This window comes from Schistocerca americana, chromosome 5 (genome assembly GCF_021461395.2).
Source record: "Schistocerca americana isolate TAMUIC-IGC-003095 chromosome 5, iqSchAmer2.1, whole genome shotgun sequence".
Taxonomy (NCBI): Eukaryota; Metazoa; Arthropoda; class Insecta; order Orthoptera; family Acrididae; genus Schistocerca; species Schistocerca americana.
The window spans coordinates 85,893,615-85,916,114 of NC_060123.1; the positions used below are offsets into that span (position 1 = coordinate 85,893,615).

At 41.6% G+C, this 22,500-nt stretch overlaps 1 protein-coding gene across 2 annotated transcripts in view; it reads left to right on the top strand.

The window, feature by feature from the left end:
• LOC124615831 (endoplasmic reticulum metallopeptidase 1-like) overlaps positions 1-5,612 on the top strand; it is a 255,168-nt gene extending 249,556 nt beyond the window's left edge. For both annotated transcript variants that reach the window (XM_047143980.1, XM_047143981.1), the window contains exons 13-14: positions 25-200; positions 5,167-5,612. In XM_047143980.1, the coding sequence (XP_046999936.1) occupies positions 25-200; positions 5,167-5,331 (341 nt within the window). In that variant the 3' untranslated portion in view covers positions 5,332-5,612. The remainder of the gene's footprint in view (positions 1-24; positions 201-5,166) is intronic.
• Positions 5,613-22,500: the final 16,888 nt, after the last annotated feature.

Sequence of the window (22,500 nt, forward strand, 5' to 3'; positions counted from 1 at the left end):
ATATTTTGTGTATGTTTGTTCTAGGTCCAGATCATATGCAGCTACATATTTCACCTAAACCTGGAGTTAAGCTCCTGGGATGGAGTTTTTGTCAAGATGTTACGTCTGGTGAACCAAATTGGAATGATCGTCCAACATATTTTATTCATTATGGACGCGGACTTGATAGCCCACCGTGGCAGTTCTGGTTTGACCTTGAGGTAAACAAATGGATTTTATCTCAGTAATTCATTGTAGCTTATCAGTTGGTTGTGTGAGAGTATTATTTTCAGGCAACGGAATTATTTTGTTGGTAGCATCTTGTTTTGTCTAGCTTTTATTTTAGACTTGTCTGACTATTTTGGCCTATTAATAATGCATTGTCAAAGCATCCAATACAACTCCATGCTTCTTACATTCTCTTATTAATTTCAGACAGTGTTTAAGAAACAATGGAACTGTTGTGCAAGACAGGACTGGATAAAGAATGTTTTTCACATGTGCAACTTATCATTTGCCCCTACCCCACTCCCTCTCCTTGCCCTTTTTTTCCCCATACATTTTCACCCTTTTTAGTTTTCAGTATTAACTGTGAAACACACTGTACACAAATCTTGCACTCAGTTGCTGTCCCAAGCTGCCACTGCTAATTGAGGTACATACTGTACAGAAATCTTACAGTTGTGGTGCCTTTGGTGTCCCTCTCAGTTTGGTACCCTAAGTAATGGCTTGTATCACTTGTGCCTAACTGTCTCTGGGGTTATATAAGGGTTTGAATTATTGATGAAGAAATTCGTTCATCTTTCTGTAATAATGAGCCACTAAACCTGAAGAAAAATTAATTTCATTGAAACAAGCATTGAATATGTTTTAAGAATATGCTTCCATACATAACACCTATTTCCTACATCATTTGCAGTAAATGTCACCTTGATTCTTAATCAAATGCATTTCTTAAGTCAACAAATATGTCTAGATGTCCTTCCCTTTCCTCATCTGTTTTCCCATCAGTTCAAGGCAGGTAGCAGTAACTTAGGTACAGCTTCTGAAACCAGTTGATCTTGTGTCAAAATGTTCTCCACATTTCCTTCAGTCCATTCAAGAGCAATAGAGACAAAAATGTTTGAGGTATGTGATAGAATAATGTCCACTCACCCATAGGTGACTGATGTGTGGGGCATAGAAATGCGAACCAGAAAACAGAATTTATACTAGCTTTTGACCTCTTACTCTTTCTCTAGTAAAATAACACACACTCACACACACACAACCACACAGACACCCACCTCACACACCCGTGGCCGTGGCAAGAATCTCGCCATCAGGTTGTGCATTTGGTTGTCTGTGTGGTTGTGTGTTTAAATGTGCATACTTTTACTAGAGAAAGGGCAAGAGCTCAAAATCTAGTATAAATACTGTTTCCTGTTAGGTTTATCTGTATGCCACACATCAGTCAATGGTAGTTCATTTTACATCTACATCTACATCTACAGCTACCCTCTGCAAACCACTGTGAAGTGCATGACAGAGGGAATGTCAAATTGTACCAGTTATCAGGGTATTTTACAGGGTATTACAGAGCACAGGAAAAATGATAGTTTAAATGCCACTGTGTGTGCTGCAATTAATCTAATTTTATCCTCACGATCTCTATGGGAGCAATATGTAGGTGACTGTAGTATATTCCTTGAGACAATATTTAAAGCCAGTTCTTGAAACTTTGTCAGTAGACTTTCTTGAGTTAGTTACCATCTATCTTCAAGTCTGCCAGCTCAGTTCTTTCAACATTTTAGTCACATTCGCCCAAAGGTCAAACAAATCTGTGACCATTCTTGCTGCCCATCTCTGTGTATGTTCAGTGTCCCCTGCTAGTCCCACACACTTCAGCAGTATTCTAGGATGGGTATCATGAGTGCTTTGTAAGTAGTCTCCTTTGTAGATGGATTGCATTTGGCTAGTACTCTATCAATAAACTGAAGTCTGCTACCTGCTTTACACACGATAGAGCCTACCTGATCATTCCATGTCATGTCCCTACTAACTGTTACGCCCAAGTATTGGTATGAGTTTACATATTCCAGCTGTGACTCATTACTATTCATAGGACACAAGGATTTTTTTCTTTTCTTTTTTTTTTTTTTCATTTTGTGACATGCACAATTGTACATTTTTGAAAATTTAAAGCAAATTGACAACCTTTGACCCACTTTGAAATCTTGTCTAGGTCTGACTGAATACTTGTATAGTTTCATGTGGACTGTACTTCATTGTAGATAACTGCATCATCTGTGGAAAGTCCTTGTTTGCAAGGACATTAATATGCAACATGAACAGTAAGGGACCCAATACAAATTCCTGGGGTACACTTGAAGCTACCTCTGCATCTGTAGATGACTGTCTATTCAAAATAACATGATGTGTCCTCCCTATCAAGAAATTCTCAGCCCAGTCATATATTTTGTCTGATACCCCACATGAACATACTTTTGGTAATAACTGTAGGTGTGATACTAAGTCAAGTGCGTTTTGAAAATACAGGGTTTACACAAAGCCCAGCAAAACTTTAAATTATTTATTGCACAAGAACTAAACATTGTACAGTGTCATACATATTGCATTTTGAAGAGAAACTCTGAAAGTTTTTTTACAAATGTTCAATGTGCGAACCATGAGTGGCTTGGCAGATGTCAATATGGTAATTGAATTCTTGTCATACATGTCTCAACATGGCATCGTCGACTGTAGCAGTTGCTTCCTGTTTTCTCTCCTGGAGCTCTGCTACATCACGTGGTAGAGGTGGTACATACACCAGATCTTTAATGTATCCCCACAGAAAAAAGTCACACGGAGTGAGATATGGTGATTGGGGAGGCCATTTCATGAAACAGATCGCTCCATGTCATAGACCGGCGTAGTGGTGGAAGAGAGAATGTTTTTGAAGATGCGGAATTGGAGACATTGCTGAGTGAAGACTCGCGTCAAACTTAAGAAGAATTGGCAAGATTAGTGGGAGTGATGCAGAAAGTCATTTCAAAACGTCTCAAGGCTATGGGCATGATTCAGAAAGGAGCAGCACACTGAATCGAAAAGACATTGAATGGCGTTTGTGTGTTTGTGAATAGTTGACTCAGAGGCAAAAACAGAAGGGATTTCTGCATTGCATTGTGACCGGGGATGAAAAATGGGTTCATTGTGATAACCCTAAACGCAAAAAAATCATGGGGATATCCCGGACATGCTTTCATGTTGACTGCTAAACCGAATATTCACGGCTCCAAGATCATGCTCTGCATTTGGTGGGACCAGCTTGGCATTGTGTACTATGAGGTGTTAAAACCAAGTGAAACAATCACAGGTGTTTGTTATCGAATGCTATTAATGCCTTTGACCAGAGCATTAAAAGGCAAACGGCCGCAATACATCGAGAGGCACAATAAAGTGATTTTGCAGCACGACAGTACTGGACCCCATGTTGCAAAAGAGATCAAAATATACTTGGAAATGCTAAAATGGGAAGTCCTACTCCACCCACCGTATTCTCCAGACATTGCTCTCTCTGACTATCACCTGTTTAGATCAGTGGCACATGGCCCGGCTGACCAAGACTTCCGATCTCATGAAGACATTACAAATTGGATCGATTCGTGGATCTCTTCAAAAGATGAAAAATTTTTTCAACACATGATTTGTACATTGCCCGAAAGATGGGAGAAAGTAGTGGCCAGCGATGGAAAATACTTTGAATGATACATGTGTAACCAATTTGTTTCATTAAAGCCTCAAATGTTGAGGAAAAATCTGCGGAAGCAAAGTTGTACACCTTGTACATTTTGGGAGTTATATGTTTCATTAGGAAAATAACAGACACTGAAGACCAACTAGTGCAAAAAAATGAAACAGTTCATATGTATGACACTCTACAAAATGGAACTGGAGAGTGAATATGCAAAAACAAAACTTAGACAAGATGAGCCTCTAGTAGCAGGGAGAAACTTTAGAACAAGTTACAATACATTAAGACACAAAAATTTAAGGAATTTTGAAATGGCTCTGAAATATATATTTTAAATAAACTCTATTATAGCGCTGATGAATATATACAATCTTAAATATATAGAAGCTAGTTGCTTCTAAAATCTGTATGGGTTCCTGTCAAACACTTCAGTCAGTAACATAATCACTGTTAGTGTATGTCATATAAATTGTAAATATTTTCTAATATTTACATTTGTGTCTTTAGTACCAATGCAAAAGCTATAAACTATAGTCGTGAAGATGCCATAAAAACTGTAAACATTACTCTGCTTGTATAATTAATAAGATCAATTATTGTCAATTCATAAGAAAAGGGTCATGATTTAATGTAAATTTGTTTCCTTAAAAAAATTGTAAGTGATGGTCAACATAATGATGTAAAAACATTAAAAATTCTCTTGCTTCTTTAACTAGAAGACTGTTATAAGTTCTTGAGAAGAGCATCAAGATAGCAATCTGTATATATAAATTTGTTTACAGTTTTGTGTTTGTAACTTATTTATATCATAGTAGATATGCAATTCATAATCATCACATTAATTGGTGTCTCATCTCATCATCTGTCAGAAATTGACTTGTCCAATATTAATTTGTAACTATGTACAAAAATGTTGGAGTGGACCAATAAAACAATCAATCAATCACTCAATCAATCAATCAAAGCAGTAAAACATTTGCAGGGTATTATTGCCTTACTCAAGCTATCAAACAAAACAGATAATAACATACTTTTTAATTTTTGTTAGGGATGGGGTGAGGGGCTTCCCTGGAGCTATTTGCCATTAAAATCATCTGTTTTATACTACCCTGGACCTCAATCCAGGCACCAGCTCTGAGGTCATCAGGGAATCACAATAGTTATTTCATACTGAGTGCTTATGTGCACTGCGTTGTAACTGTGTGAATATATTTTCAGTCGTAATATGCCATTTACATATACTTCCTGAGTGTTTCAGTTGTCATTTTTGCTCTTGATGAAACTATTGTTGCAATTTTCAGTTACTGACTTGTTAATCTGTTTTTGTATATAATATAAAATTATGTTTCATTGTACCTGAAGTCAAATACTCGAGTAAAGGTATTGTATGTTTGTTGTCATTTTGTTAAGTTTCTAACAGAAATAATTATTACATGTTTACAACTTCTTTGCAGGTGCAGTCATTGTCAAATGATACTATTCTTGACTTAGCACTCTCAGGACAGTATATGACATCTGGTCATCAGATATCACCCATCTTCAGAGATATGTTGAGTAAATTTCCAGATTATGCCAAAGTGGTGGCATGGACATCTTCATACAAGCACTGGCAGTTTTAAGATTGTGCTGAGAGTTAACAGTTCTTCCAAAGAAAGTCTTCTATATGTGGTTTATTTTTACAGTGAATTTTTGACGATGTGTGTACATACTGAATTTGGAGGTGTATTTGGATATTTTTTTTCCAGATAATATAGTGTAATGATTAACAGGATTCAGAAGCGATAATGCAGTTGAAGCAAATCATCTTGATTATTAGGTATATCACAGTTTTAAGAATTTTAGCCACTGTGTACTGTCTTTAACACAGATTATAGAAAATTTATGACTTATATTGATATTAAATAGCACTAGGAAGTGTTTGTTGCTTTTGTATATGGTCTATGAGAAATGAAGACTGTTTTGATACTTGTGACTAGTTTTTCTTGATTTTAATTTGTGATGTAATTAGAATCGTGATGCTTATTCTACACTTTTTCACTTTTAACTGATCACTTAACAGTAACAGGACTGTATATTATTTGGAATCACTGTAGGATGGTTGTGCAGCGTTATACTTAGTTACATGTTCAGTTGATTATTTCCATGATTTTGTTTATAATATGGAATATATTATTTCATGGTTACACGGCATAGTTGTGCATTGAGTAACACTGGAATTACTATATTCTCATCCGATTACAGATTGGGCATTATGGCCATGTGGTGTTCATAAAGAATTTTAGAGAAGACCCAGGTGAAGGTGCTCCAGATAAAATGATTGAGACTGCAAGTATAGAATAAATACACTCTATTCCTTGGCAGCGATACATCAAAATGCATGCACATACTACAGAAATTCAGAATGAATGGGCTCCAAAGATCGTCCTGCCACATACCTGAGCCACTGATTCAGAGAGAGGGAAATTGGAACACCAAAACATAATTAATGTAGAGTAATGAAATTTCAGTAATACATTTATCTAGGCAACATATTGAAGTGATTAACATTGCAAGATCACAGGTTAATGTAAGTGAGAGATTACCCGTTGTAAATGTGGGAAGCCGGTTCATTAATAACCAATGTAATCACCAGAATGTCGAATGCTAGCATGACGACACTCACACATTGTGTTGTACAGGTGCCAGATGTCAGTTTGTAGGCTGGAGTTCCATGCCTGTTGCACTTGGTTGGTCAACACAGTGACAGTTAATGTTGTTTGTGGATGAGGCTGGAGTTGATATCCAATGGTCTCCCATATTGATTGGAGACAGATCGGGTGATAGAGCAGGCCAAGGTAACATGTTGACACTCTGTAGAGCATGTTGGATTAAAACTGTGGTATGTGGGTGAGAGTTAGCCTGTTGGGAAACACCCCTGGAATGCTGTTCATGAATGGCAGCACAACAGGTCGAATCACCCGACTGACATACAGATTTACAGTCTGGGTGAGTGGGATAACCACGAGAGTGCTACTGCTGTCATACGAAACCGCATCCCTGACCATCTTCAGGCGTAAGTCCAGTATATCTAGCATGCAGACACGTTGGTAGCAGGCGCTCAAGTGGACTCTCTTTCTAACCAATATATGGCATGGAGGCAGAACCAGCATTCATCAAAAAACACAACAGAACTCTGCCCTGGCATTAGAATCCATGAGGACGTCAGCATGGGCCAGGTCCAGGTTGCCCTCTTGAGCAGCGGCCAGGGCATTGTAGTCTGAGTTGGATTATGGTGATAGTGCTGGAGTGGCTAAGGCAATTTGCCACAATGTTGTTGATGCCGGCAAAAACCAGAGGCAAGGGGGCAGTGGTCTATGAAGGTTATAAAGACGCATCCCTCGATTGAAGATCAGAATTAGCAGATGGTTTTGTGGACTGCAAGCAGCACATGGTCATATGCAACCCAGCAGTGTTGTGTATCAGAGAGCTTGGATGAAAAGAATGCGAGCAGTTGCCAGACATTGTCCACGTATTGTTATAGGACAGTTCCAATAGCTGTCTTGCATCTGCCACTCTTGCGAGAGGGGGTACTTGGGTGGGGGTATGCCAGAAGGGCCATGTTAGCTAGGCCATCTTTTCTCTTCCTTTTTTTTTTTTTTTTTTTGTAGAAGTTCTTGATTATGGCCTGGGTCCAAGGGGCCAGATTGTTCCCTTTGTTTTTATTGCCATGGAGTGTTGTTGTAAGTGGCTCTTGGGTGGCAGTGGCGTCCTTAACATCCTTAAGATGGTTACAGAAGGAGTTGTTCATGCCAATGAAATACTGGAGGCCTTTGAAGGCAGTAGGGAGTAGAAAGACTGCTGCTGCCTATACTGTCTCGGGGAGGGGGTGGGAGCCAGCGGCAGAGACTAAGTGTCCATGGAATTTGACCTTGCTTGTCCCAAAAACGCATTTTGCCATGTTGAGGATCATTTCAGCTTTCTGTAGGTGGCAAAAAGTTTCGTGTAGGTGTTGATGATGCTCAGAGGGCCTCTGGAACAGATAAGCATATCATTCAGGTAGGCAAAAGACCCTGCTGCACCCTGGAGGATGTTTCCAAAAATCGTTGCCATGTTTGTGCAGTATTGTGGAGGCTGAATGTCAGGAATGCACTCTCGAACAGGCCGAAAGGTGTGATTATGTCTGTTTTCTCAATTGCTCTGTGGCAACTGGGATTCGTGTGTAGGCTTTAGTGAAATCTATGTTACTGAAGATAGTAGCTCCTGAGGTCATGTCATTGTAGATACAGAGGAGTGAGACTGGATTACAGCCAGGAATGGTGTGGGCATTGAGCTTATGGTAATCACCACAGTGGGCAGTGTATTACATAGTGTCATGCTGAATATTCTGGGGGTGCTGCGTAGATGGATGAGGAGGGGGAATTCTGAAAGGAGCTGAGCAAATGGGTCTGAAACTGCCAGCTGTTTCATGCCAAAGCACATGGCGGGGTGGGACTGCAGCGAACGATCCTGCTGGAGGTGCTGTCAAGTAAATGGTGCTTTGCTGTAACAGTCAATAGGCTGTAATGACCGAGGGAGTCAGCACCCAGAATAGGGTTGATAGCATGTACTAACACGAATTCTTTACAGACGAATGGAAAAACTAGTAGAAGCCGACCTCGGGGAAGATCAGTTTGGATTCCGTAGAAATACTGGAACACGTGAGGCAATACTGACCTTACGACTTATCTTAGAAGAAAGATTAAGGAAAGGCAAACCTACGTTTCTAGCATTTGTGGACTTAGAGAAAGCTTTTGACAATGTTGACTGGAATACTCTCTTTCAAATTCTAAAAGTGGCAGGGGTAAAATACAGGGAGCGAAAGGCTATTTACAACTTGTACAGAAACCAGACGGCAGTTATAAGAGTTGAGGGACATGAAAGAGAAGCAGTGGTTGGGAAAGGAGTGAGACAGGGTTGTAGCCTCTCCCCGATGTTATTCAATCTCTATATTGAGCAAGCAGTAAAGGAAACAAAAGAAAAATTTGTAGTAGGTATTAAAATCCATGGAGAAGAAATAAAAACTTTGAGGTTCGCCGATGACATTGTAATTCTGTCAGAGACAGCAAAGGACTTGGAAGAGCAGTTGAACGGAATGGATGGTGTCTTGAAGGGAGGATATAAGATGAACATCAACAAAAGCAAAACGAGGATAATGGAATGTAGTCGAGTTAAGTCGGGTGATGCTGAGGGTATTAGATTAGGAAATGAGACACTTAAAGTAGTAAAGGAGTTTTGCTATTTGGGGAGCAAAATAACTGATGATGGACGAAGTAGAGAGGATATAAAATGTAGACTGGCAATGGCAAGGAAAGCGTTTCTGAAGAAGAGAAATTTGTTAACATCGAGTATAGATTTAAGTGTCAGGAAGTTATTTCTGAAAGTATTTGTATGGAGTGTAGCCATGTATGGAAGTGAAACGTGGATGGTAAATAGTTTGGACAAGAAGAGAATAGAAGCTTTTGAAATGTGGTGCTACAGAAGAATGCTGAAGATTAGATGGGTAGATCACATAACTAATGAGGAAGTATTGAATAGGATTGGGGAGAAGAGAAGTTTGTGGCACAACTTGACCAGAAGAAGGGATCGGTTGGTAGGACATGTTCTGAGGCATCAAGGGATCACCAATTTAGTATTGGAGGGCAGCGTGGAGGGTAAAAATCATAGGGGGAGACCAAGAGATGAATACACTAAGCAGATTCAGAAGGATGTATGTTGCAGTAGGTACTGGGAGATGAAGAAGCTTGCACAGGATAGAGTAGCATGGAGAGCTGCATCAAACCAGTCTCAGGACTGAAGACCACAACAACAACAACAACAGCATGTACGACCATGAAGGTCCGCGGGAGTTCACACTGGAGGCCCAGGTTGGGCGAGCGGGTATGCACCTCGTAACTAGGGGTGGCTGAGTTCTTGTTGGGACTAGCATTGTTCGAATCTTGTATGAATAAGCACTATGAAGTGGTACAACGACCAGGCATGCCTACTGTCGGTGGCTGCTGGGGTTTGGGGACCAGGAATAAGGTGGTCTGCAGTTGGTCACTTTCTTGCAAAACATCTGATGTTACCAGCAACCTGTGCCTAGTTTGCATTGGTTTTGGGCATTGCGTCTGTGAGGCAGTTGGCCCCTGGCGGTGGGTACATGAGTTGCAGGCAGGCGATGCTGGCAGTAAGAACACAGGTGCGCCAGAATCTGGTAGAGGTCTGGGGCCTCCATGGTGGGCAGAGAGTCATCAGCGGCACGTGGCACGAGTGATGTCGTGCTCATCGAGGCTTGGGGTGGGGCAGCAGGGGTAAGTGAATAACTGGCCGGAGCCACGGAGTGGTAGCCAGCATTCTGTGCTGTAGCCACAATGGGAAAGGAGCTCAGGGTTTTGAACAGTTTATCGGCCAAGATCAATGCGTTGCCTAACAATAAATGGGCATGTTAGGTTAGGGCAGCCTGAATGGGGGTGGGAAGGCAAACAAGTCAGCAGTTTAGGAGCAGACCTTTGGGGAGGATGTGCAGTTCAGTAATTGTTTGGGTGTGATCCAGCAACAGGGACGGGTACATGTCATCACACTGCTCAGATGCTAACAAATTACATGCTCGTTGCAGCTCTGAGGGTGTGAAGATGGATATGATGCATTCTTTTAGTTTACTATAGCTGCTGGAGTTAGGTAAGTGTGAAATAACATCCCGGACTTGGGCGGTGGTGGTTGGGCCAAGGTGGCTGACAGCGATCCTGAATTTCGTTGTGTTGCTCATGAAAGAGCAACCTGCAAAAACTGCCTCGATGAAAGCAAGCAACAGGCATGGATCTCGTGGGTTGAAGGGGGGTAAAATGAGCAGCAGCACAACTGGGGGGAGGGTCTGCAGAGTTGCCTTATGCTGAATGCACTGTCCCATTGGTCAGCTGAGCCAAACAGTTCTTTAGTGTTGACAGTTGCGCACAGAGTTCTGACACCTCTGAAGTGCTTGTAGGTGCTGGGACAGGAGTCGTAACAGGGTGCTGCTGGCTGGAGAGCGCATTTGGCCTGACCACCATAGGGATGAGGACACATGGCAGAGACATAGTGACTTAACTGTGCAGGCAGTGTTTCACATTATGCGTGAGGGTGCTGGCAAGCTGTGTTGCGGAGAAGAAGGTGGGCGGGGCACACATGGCATGGACCGTGCAATAAAATGTCTGCTGTGTGTTGTTGTGGGAAGGGGTGTTCAGTATGCTGCATGGTAACACTGTAGCTTGTCCAGGCACTCATCCGTCATTTGTGTGTGGGGTGTGGTGGTGTGCATGGTGGGACAGCATATATGGAGGGGCATGGAGAGATGTGTGGAAGGGGAACAGTGATGAGCGCAGAGGGAGGGCGTGCGTGGAGGTGTGCGGGTGGGGTGCAGTGATACATGCAGAAGGGTGGTATGCATAGGAGGGATGGAGATGGCAAGGGGTGAGTGGGGATGCGTCTGGCCAATGTAACGGCAATTGATTACACGACAATGTGGGTTCTGCTAATCAGAATAATAAAAAAGGAAAACTGGCATTCAGTAATGAGACTTGGTACTTTGGTTTAGAGGGGGTCACAAGTGAAGGAAAAATTTATGTTCCCTCCTATACACGTAGGAGGCATACATGCCTAAACAGTGTGCTAGTTAAGAAAAACAGCAATAAGTGATATGGTGTGCTGGAAGAGCCACACAGCTTGGTTCTGACATTTTAACCTGAAAGCTAACGACTATGTCCCATTCAAAACGAGCTAGTACCTCTTAATCAAGGAGGGTCTGCACCAGGGGTTGCTTACAACTTTTGTTCGGCGGCGACAATGGCATCCTTGGCTGCAAAAGTGCGCCAAAACTACAGGGGATAGAATAATAATAAATCGGCCTGGTAGTCCTGGCACACACTGCACTTCACTGCACTGTTTGCACCACATTGCATGCAGTTTTCCAATTGCTCATACCGGGAGGACAAACTGGGCATCCAGCATCAAGCTTTGGACACCCATAGTGAAAAGATGCACCTCAAGGTGATGCAGCTCGTGAAGGCAGTGTGGAAAAATGCAGTAGCACTTCTCTTATTAATTGGACTGTGACAGAACAACAATGATGAGTGCAGAATAAGAATTCTGTGGTTCGCTCATACTCCAATGAATTGGGGTGGGTGATGATGCGAGCCACATGGCATTGTGCGAGCGAGCTGCCAAACGCACAGCTGGGGATGTTGTCTCGTTGGTATGGAACAAGACACTGCTTGAGCGACAGTTCGGTGTGCCTCACATCAAGAACATGTGGCTGTCTAAGTTCTCCCTCCAGCGGAAGAGACCAGCGAGGGTGTTTGGGGGCTAGTTTCCGATCTACGCAGCCTGTCATCTGCTGCTACAGATGGAGGCAATGGAAGGAGTCGCTACACCACCACACTAAGGAATCAGCATAATTTCCTGTGAAGAGTGTGAGTTGTGTGGTCAGACACTCATTACAAGAAATACATGAGAATTTTATAATGAATAAGAAGTCTGTACTCAGATTCCAGGAGAGGGCAAGTGTCCCCTTCTTGCGGCTCCCTCCACCCTCTTGCCCTCTTGTGGATACGTATACCTGTTGCTCTGTTGGGAGATGGGGACCACTCAGTCATGATCTACACCTAAATAAGAAAGGGAAGACAAATCACTAGAGCTTCTTAGAGGAAGTGTTTGACAGACCCCTATCCTATTAAGCAAAATTACTGTGATTATTGGAATCAGAAAAAATCTCTTGTGTAACATTTTAGTTTTGACCAAAAAAAAAAAAAACAGCAGAACACACATGTATACAAATTAGTTCACAAGTTAGCTAAAAATTAGTTTATTTCATCAGAACATTACAGAGGGCAGTAATTTAGTAGATGAGCTTTCTTCTTTGAAGGAGCTGCAGATTTATGAAAAATAGATATTATTTTTCAGCTTGAGCACACTGTTGCGAGGGTAGGTAAGTACACTGCAAGGATTGGAACTTAAATAGTGGCAGCTATTTATTCGCAACTGATACAAAAGAGTTACATGTTTGCATCTGTTACTGTCCTTCAAAGTAGTCACCAGTGTTGTGTAGAACCCATTGCCAGTGATGTGGAAGGCATAGTATACCATTAGCAGAGCCTGTTGTGTTGATTGATGCGAATGGAGTGGTCTACTGCCTGTCGAATCTCTGGAATAGTTCTGAAACGAATGCCACGAAGTGGTTTCTTCATCTTCGGAATCAAATCAAAGCCACAAGGACGTAAGTCCAGTGAGTATGATGGATGGTACAGTACTTCCCAGTTCCATCGACTGAACAGAGCAGCCACAGCTTGTGCTGCATGCGCCCACGCATTGTTGTGCAAAATGATGGGTGGATTGCGCAGAAAGTGTTGCCACTTCTTTAGCAAGGCTGAGGACCTCGATGATCTTGATGACACTGTCATGCTGTATGACTCTTGGCACATTCAATCTTGATCCAGCTCCATTGTTCCTGTTTCAAAAACATAGTGACACCGTTATGTTAGACCGCTTGCTCACAAGTGACTGTGTTTCCCACAATTGTGCGCACACCAGTGATGTGGGACGGGCAAGCTCATTTGCTCAGAGGTAAGGTAGGTATGTCAACAATGTGTGCTATCAGTGACATTAGTAGATTCCATTGCATAGTGTCTCCACAGCAGTTTTGCCACTATTTAAGTTACAACCTACGTACATTACATTTGTAACAGTATGGAAACTTCAGCTTTTGAGCTAAAATTTTTCTTCCATTTTAAGTAAAAACTCCTGCTGACAACCAACTTGCCGTCCTCCAACCATGGGTGTGTTCATTTGCTGGGTAAAATTTTAGAACAGTGTTAATAAAAGGACAAAATAATCTTGAAAAGAAATTCGTAAATTCTAACGCCAGTCTTGATAAGGCTCTCCCACCAAGCTATCCAATGTTTGAATTCTTGCACTACAGAGCATCCAGTTGGTGTAAACTTCTACAGCTTCTCTCACAGCTATAACATCATTTTTGTTATAAGCTGTACATATAAGAAGAACAGTTAAATTGAGAAGATTGTCAGTTCTTGGGAAATTTCCTACAGATCAGTATAACATTATCTAACAGTTGGATAATGAACATTATATGAAAATGACAATCAGTGGACTGAGCAACAAGGTGATTATCTCAGTAAATCTGCCAAGAAAAGAACGAGGAGTATTTTAATTTCTACATTTAGTTGTTCAGTAATCTCTTTGGCCTCAAAGAAAAACTTCCAGAGAAAGGAATCCAAATTTTGTCTGTTCCATTCAAAGACCCTTGTAGAGTTCTTCAGTGGTTTCATTTTTACATTTAAATTAACAGTAAGTGACACAGTTGTCCTTGTATGTATGAAAAGATACAAAAAAGATAAAGAAAATAATAATTTATATTCTAAAAAGTAAGGGAAAAAGCAGTAAATATTTTTATACAACTAAGCTAATGCGTTTCCATTACCATGGTAGAGATAATGGATTCAGATCTGCATAAAGCCCTTTGATGACCCTGGCTTGCAAACACCACTGTGCTGTTGTGCTCCAATGAAATCTTGTAAGGTGACCTTTGCAGTTTTTGAATAAATGGTTATCTCAAGAGTAGTGTGTAATGTGAATGACTGTCTTCATAAAATCATATATTTATGTTGTGAATCAGAAACCATGCAGTTTTTGAATAAATGGTTATCTCAAGAGCAGTGTGTAATGTGAATGACTGTCTTCATAAAATCATATATTTATGTTGTGAATCAGAAACCATGATTGAACAGCCGCCATTGCCAGTTCTGACACACATCTTGATTATGACATTAAATTATGTAGAGAATTCTTCAACTAGATGTACAATGGCAGTTGTAGTTATATGACACTCTTCTTTTACATCTTCTGCATGAACTTTTTCATAAGTATTGCTGTATGTAAGGAACACTCTGCTGTGAATTCCTGCATGAAGATAGCAGAAATATAAACTGAGCTGTCAGTTTATGACATGTCAGTAATTTTGTTAAATATAATGGAAAAAATTGTGTATGTAATTCTGGCTGAAATAGTGTCTTGAATTTTTTCTTTGCACATGTTAATTAGTTTACTTTGTGTGCTTCTCTTACCTATGTGATGTTGGAAGTAGTGATTTCTATATGATGATGTAGATTTAACTCACCCAAATCAGTCCAGAAGCACAAAGCAACTACAAAATGTCCATAAGTACTAATTGCAAGATGATAGAATCATCATTTATTGTGCTAGTACTATGGTACCAACCAGGGTTGGTTTGAGAACATTTTTCCACACAAATGACTTATCATTCGGCACTGTGCTCTTTCCTCATACACTTTCAACCATGTCAGTTTCTGTTACTAATTCTGATATGTGCAGTGTACAAATCTTGCTCTTGAGCACCTCTCAAAGCTATGTGCTCGAAGTAGGAGCTACTAATTGTTATAAGTCCTGTACATAAATCTTTATGTTTGGTGCCCCAAGCAGTGGCTTGTGTCACTTGGGCCTTAAACCAGATCTGGTAACAATCCCATCACTGCTGTACCCAAGGATATATTTTAATGAAGAAAGAAGATTATATTGCTGATAACAGAATGGAACAAATCCCCATGTTGTTGGAGTGACTGTTTGTGAACATATCTGGTTAGTGATACCATGCCCACGTTAATGATAACTATGGAGAATGTTTTTGTTTGACTCAACAGCTTGTTGGTTATACTTGTTCCACTTGGGAGTTAAAATTACTCATTTTTCTTCAACCAGAACATCAAAAGTCTTTGAAGGTTCTCTGAAAAGTTGTTTGAGATATGCATTCATCTGAAAGGCACCATCAGGATGTACAGTGAATTGGGGATAGTGTGTTTTGAAAAGATTATTCATCCAATTTTAGAAGACTATATCTTCTACATTATGAATGTAGAAGTTGTCAATTTTAACTTGGCACCATTTTAAGCTGCTGGTTCATGTGGTTGCTGGTAGTGGTCTCCTTGCTGCAGCTCATTCACTCATTCGTTACCCAGTGTGCATCAAGCCAAGGTGGTGATAACATAGCAAAAAATGAATTTTGTGTTCTCTCTTTCAACAGGTGTGATTCAGGTACAATTATGTGGCATGATTTTCATTCAGAGTATGGTACTCCACCTCTGGGTGTTGCATTGCATGGTCGGCCATGAGGTTGCCTAATCTGACACCGGCTTTTTTTTTCTTGGGGGGGGGCTCCTTATGTGCCTTGTGCCTCCTCTTTCAACAACTTTGGATGAATGAACTGCAACAACCACATAACAACAGCACTGAATCCTGTAACCCCAGAGAGAGTATTGTCTAACAAATTTCGTCCTGCCAAAATCCACCTCCGCTTCTTCGACTGTGGCAACACATGGTGAGCAGTCAATGCAGGGACCATACATGGGCCCTTGCAGCACAGCCACAAGTCACTGAGGAGAGCAACCAACTCAGCACCACACAGCTCCAAGATGATGTGCTGTGCCGACCCAGCGCCTGCTGCCACATGACAAAGAAGTATGAAGAATGGTGAGTTGATTCATTCCCTCCACATTCCTTTTAATAAATTGGTCATGTCCACACCCAGTCGAATTGGCCCTGAGATTTGTATTTTTTGTGTTTTTATAAGGTACTGAAATAAATGCAGTCATTATGTCTTGTATTCTCCTAACAATCTGTTCCATTCGCGCTTATCAATTGCTTAATCTCATAATCTTTTGTTTTTTGATTTTACTTAATTATTGATGTCACTTTCTTATGGTCTCCCAACATAGGGGGAATATAATTAGTAATCTGCATGTTAATTTATGCAAGAGATCAGAGAATTCCCAATTCACTACAGTTTTGGCACCCAATATGGGGTGATTTCATTAGCCAACTACATGTCATTTCATGTCAGGGCAAAGAATTTCTCAGTTCACGGCATTTCTGGCATCCCATGTGGGGCAATCTCATTGGTAATTTGCACGCTGTGCCACATCACAGAGAATTTTGAAGGATTCAGTACAGCTGCAGTACTGCAACGTTGAAGGCAATGGGAAACCATCATATTGGTTTGTATAGAACATGCTGCTCTGTGTATCTGTACGAGCTACCAGACAAAAAAAGAATACAAATTAAGGTGATCTCATGAAATGTTAGAACTGTAAGACAGTGTGAGACAATGCAAAATCTGTTGTTCCTGCTGTTGTCTTCAGTCCAAAGACTGGTCTGATCTCAGCCCTCAATGCTACTTTATCCTGTGCGAGCCTCATCATCTCCGAATAACTACTGCAACCTACATCCTTCTGAATCTACTTAACCCTTTGTGATGTTGTGGTTTCATTTGAAGCCACCCATGATATTTTGATTTTGTGGCAAGAGCACAGTGGCTACATTGGTAACCACGCTTCTGGACGTAGATGGTGCTGCCATCTAGCGATGAAAATTTGAACTACGTCGATATTTCTCACGTGGTTGCAGTTAGTGATTCAAGTATAAGTGCCTTTATTGTTTGTGGTGTGCTGCTTCTCTTTTTCTTGATTTGTGATTGAATTTATCTTTGAAATGTAAGTTTCATACATGGAACAAATTCATAATACTTTCTTATATAAGTACATGCTATATGTATTGCAACAATAATGAAAATCATGTAGTTTTTCCGTATTTACTCTGGTGGTTTCATTTGAAACCACTGCGGCTGCAGGGGTAGTATTAGAAGCTTATCAGTTTTTTAAAATTTCAGTTTCACAAAAAGTTTTCTTGCAAATTAAAGGCTGAGGAAGGTCTGATGGGTCTTTTAGAAGAAATTCCTTCTGATATGGACTCTGAGATTGACAGTACCAGTGATAATGAAAGTGATATTTTGGCTGAAGGCAGTGATCTTGATTCACTAGTGCCACGACCAGAGATATCTAATGTTGTTTCTGAAAGTGAAAGTGATAATCTTTCAGAAAATGACCGTGATTACAGTTTCAGTTCTGAAGATAACATGCCACTGATAAAGTCTGTGAATTTTACATGGGCAAGGCATGACGGTGCAATGCATCCTGTCGATTTTTTTAGAGGAAGTTGATGTCAAAGGAAAACTGAAAACTGAAGGTGAAGGTATGCTGCCAGTTGATTTCTTTTTATATCTATTTGGGGACAATATGCTGGAACACACATTATTCCAGACTAATCTTTATGAGACTCAGAAAGGTAAGAATTACAGACCTCTTGAAAAAGATGAACTCAAGGTGTTTTTGGCTATAAATATTCTAATGGGTATCAAACAACCTCGCACATATCGTGATTGCTGGTCATCATGCAACGAACTCAGAGATCAATACATTTCTTCACTTACGTCATTGAAAAGATTCAGCTGGATTTTATCTCATATGCATGTAAATGACAATGCCCTTATGCCACAAAAAGGGAATAAACGTTATGACAAATTGTATAAAATTCGACCACTAATAAATCAATTACTGACAAGGTTCAAAGAATATTATGCCCCAACTAAGGAGCAATCTGTTGACGAATGCATGGTGATATTCAAAGGGCGAATATCATTCAAACAGTATATGCCTCAAATGCCCATCAAGAGGGGGTACAAAATATGGGTAAGCTGACAAAATTGGATATATCAGTGAATTTGAGGTATATACTGGGAAATCAGATGGTGCAGTGGAGAAATGTTTGGGAGAGAGGATTGTAAGAGATTTGTGTAAAGGCTTAGAGGGCAAAGGACATCACATATATTTTGACAATTTTTTTTACTAGTGTTTCACTTTTACAGACACTAAAACTTGATGGTATCCCAGCCTGTGGTACCATTAGAGCCCAAAAAAAGGACTTCCTCCTCTGAAACCGTACAAAGAGTTGCAAAGAGGAGAAAGTGACTGGTCAGTTCGTTCAGATGGGATTGCATGCATGAAATGGAAAGATAAACATGTTGTCACGTTACTATCAACAATTGACTCACCTGTAACTTTGAAAGAAGTCAGTAGGAAAGAAAAGGATGGCACAATTACAAAAATACCTTGCCCACAGATAGTGAAATCTTATAATTCGAACATGGGATGTGTAGATAAAGCGGACATGAATAGTTTCTATGCATAATCATTTTGTGGTGCAGTTCTTCTTGTTGTCTCCGTGCTTGCTAAGAAAATGGGATGAGGAGTTCCGCCTTACGCAAGACACCTTTTTTCTTTTGTTTCACCCATACATGTTTCAGCACTTTTGTGCTATCATCAGTGGGTTCTATTTTTATTTTTAACTGTAAATTTGTTGTTAACATATTAACATTTTTGTCGTTTATGACATTATGTAAAAGTTGCATTTATAACTTAATTGGCGAAAAGTAACATACCTTACATTATATTATTGTCCTCTTGTTTTGGTAGCTGTTATGCTACACAATATACAACATGTCATCTGCAAACAGCAAAACACAGGCAAAGAAGTGAGCCCATTTACTTTGCCAACAAAACAGGAAAACGTACCACAACTTCAAAACTGTAAGTTACAGAAAGAAAACGTGATACAGTCTTATTTCAGTTCGTAAATACATAACAAATGGCTGCTGCATGGCTGGCAGACAGCGCCATATGTAGAGGACATGTATAACTGCGCGGCAGCACTTTGAAAGATTGGCGAGTCGCAACACTTTTCCCCCCTTTGAATTTTTTGCACTGGTCTTTATGGAGGTGGCCTGTAGATTGCTAATTTCCATAGGTGTTGTTTGCCTGGACGTAAAGTCTCGAGTAGGAGGCTTCCCGTACGGACGGAAGTGTCCCCGATGATAACGGGTTGAGATGACAGGAGACGTGGGGGTCGAATCTGCTGGGGCCCCGTGCCCCAATCTGCCCATTGTGGCAAGTCCGGTTGTTATAACATGAGACATGGGCGATGTGTCTGCGTCCATAGGAGAAGGAGGCGAGTAGAGTTGCTCCGACACATGATGGTCATCTGGTTCCTGCATGGGCACATTTCCTGGTGGCGTCAGTTCTTGTGCTGGCACCGAGATGATGGTGAGAGGACTGTGTTGTGAGTAATGAGAGATTCCAGGATCCCGAGCGTCAGGTAGAGCCGAAGGTGGTGTAGCGGCATTCGGAACAGATGTTGCTGGCACATGAGGCCGAAGCTGGTCTGAATGACACACTGCAACACCTGTGTCTGTCTGGATTTCATACAGGTGTCAGCCACAGTGTCGTAAGATGCGGCCAGGACTCCATTTTGGCCGCCTGGCATATCCCCATACCCATACAAGGTCGCCGGCGGTGAACTGGCTAAGCAAAGGCACCCGCGGCCGTGAGGTGGAAGGCCGCAGCAGATGAAGTAGCGTGCGGGGCTGTTGGCCAACCCTTCTGAATACAGCGTAAAACCCGGGAGAGGGTCGGATCAGAACCCGTAGCAGCCGCCAGCCGGTCCCCGGTGATGGGGAACCCGTCCACAACCCGCTGCTCGGCAACATCCAGGTGGAAACACAAAAGTTCGTCCATATCAAATGCCAGATCAGGACCCATGGCAAGGCGAGACAGTGCATCAGCATTCGCATGTTGAGCCGTCGGCCGGAAATGAATCTAATAATTGAAATGAGACAAGTAAAGAGCCCAACACTGGAAGCGGTGTGCAGCCTTGTTGGGAAGTGATATTGATGGAAGAAACAAGGAAACAAGTGGTTTGTGGTCCGTAACAAGATGAAATTTGGATCCATAGAGAAAAACACCAAACTTATGAAGAGCATAAATAATGGCCAAAGCTTCTTTTTCAATTTGAGAATACTTTTGTTGGGCATCTGTGAGCGTTTTGGTGGCATAAGAACCGTCAGAAAAATTGTGTGCAAGGACTGCACCAACCCCGTATTGAGAGGTGTCCGTGGCAAGATCAAGATGTTGGCCAGGTCGATACGTAGCCAGGCAGAGGGCCTGTTTCAGCATAGTCTTCAATTTCTGGAAAGCCGCATCACATGACGCGGACCAGTGAAAGGGCACGTTTTCATGCAACAGGCGATGTAATGGCTGAGCCACCGAAGCAGCAGACAGTAAAATCCTGTGATAGTACGCTATTTTCCCCAAGAAGGCCTGCAGTTCCTTAACAGATACAGGGCGAGGAAAGGCATAGATCGCAGCGACAGTTTGCTGAAGCGGACGAATACCATCCCGAGAGAGTTGAAACCCCAAGTACGTGACAGATGCCTGAAAAAATTTTGATTTCTGAAGATTACACTTAAAACTGGCAGTCTTTAAGACATGAAAAAGTGTGTGGAGTTTCTGAAGATGTTCTTCAGTGGTGGAGCCAGTGACAACAATGTCGTCCATGTAATTTATACACCCAGGGACAGGGAGCAACAATTGTTCCAAGAATCGTTGAAAGAGAGCAGGGGTGCTGGCAACCCCGAATGGCAATCGTTGGTATTGATAGAGGAACTGCCGGGAAGCAGCGTCGAGAGGAAGTTGATGATAAGCTTCTGACAGGTCAAGTTTAGAAAAATACTGGCCTACAGCAAGTTTAATGAACAATTCTTCAGGTTGGGGCATAGGGTAAGTGTCGATGAGGCATTGAGCATTTACAGAGGCTTTGAAATCGCCACAGAGACGAATATCACCATTGGGCTTAGCAACGACAATGACAGGAGAGGACCACTCACTGGAAGTGACAGGAAGCAAGACCCATGAAGCGGTGAGATGATCCAGCTCCCGTTTGACCCGATCACGAAGGGTCACAGGAATGGGCCGAGCCCGACAAAACTTAGGCCGAGCAGTGGGTTTGAGTGTGATAGCTTCAAAGTCGTTTGGACGGCCTAACCCAGGAGAAAAAAGAGACGAAAATGTCGTTGACAAGGAATCCAATTGAGCATAAGGAATAGCATCAGAGATGATATTGACAGAGTTATCTATGGAGAATGCAAAAATGCAAAAGGCATCGAAACCAAAAAGATTCTATGCGTTACTATGGTCGATCACAAATATGGGAACAGTGCGAACGACGGACTTGTAAGATACCTAAGCATCAAATTGTCCCAAGAGAGAAATCTTCTGTTTATTGTACATCCGTAATTGCCTAGTGACTGGTGATAGGATAGGAGAACCCAACTGAAGATACGTCTGAGAATTGATGATAGTGGCAGCAGACAGAACCAGTATCCACCTGCATGCGAACATCCCGACCAAGTATTTTGACAGTGAGGAATAACTTCCCTTAAAGGGAAGAAGTACCATTGACAGAAAACACAGAAGCAGAATCAGCATCACGTTCACGAACATCATGTATGTGGTCTGATTTGCAAACGGATGACACATGACCCTTCTTTTTGCATTTGTGACACACGGCCAAACGTTGGGGAAAATCCTCCCGTAAATGTTTCATAAAACACCGCAGCATGAAGGAAGTTGCCGTAGGTTTTGCTGCAGTTTCTTAGAGGTTTGTTTACGGTTAGGCCGAGGCTGCACTTGGGGGGGGGAGCGTACTGCGGCCATGTTGGCTGGTGGGGACACGCCGCACGCTTCATCAACAGCGCACAGGGGTTGCACTTCCCCGACGTCACCCCATGCCTCTATTTGCGCTCCAGCGGTGCGAGAAATTTCAAAAGATTGAGCGATGGATAGGACTTCATCTAGAGTCAGATTTGCCAACTGAAGGGGACGTTGCCTAACTTCTTTGTTGGGCGCCGACCGGATAATAGCATCCCGTACCATGGAATCGGCGTAGGATTCTTTGTGAACGTCAGTAACAAATTGACACTTTTGACTGAGGCCATGAAGTTCAGCAGCCCAAGCACCATAGGATTGAATCAGTTGTTTTTGACAATGATAAAAGGCAACATG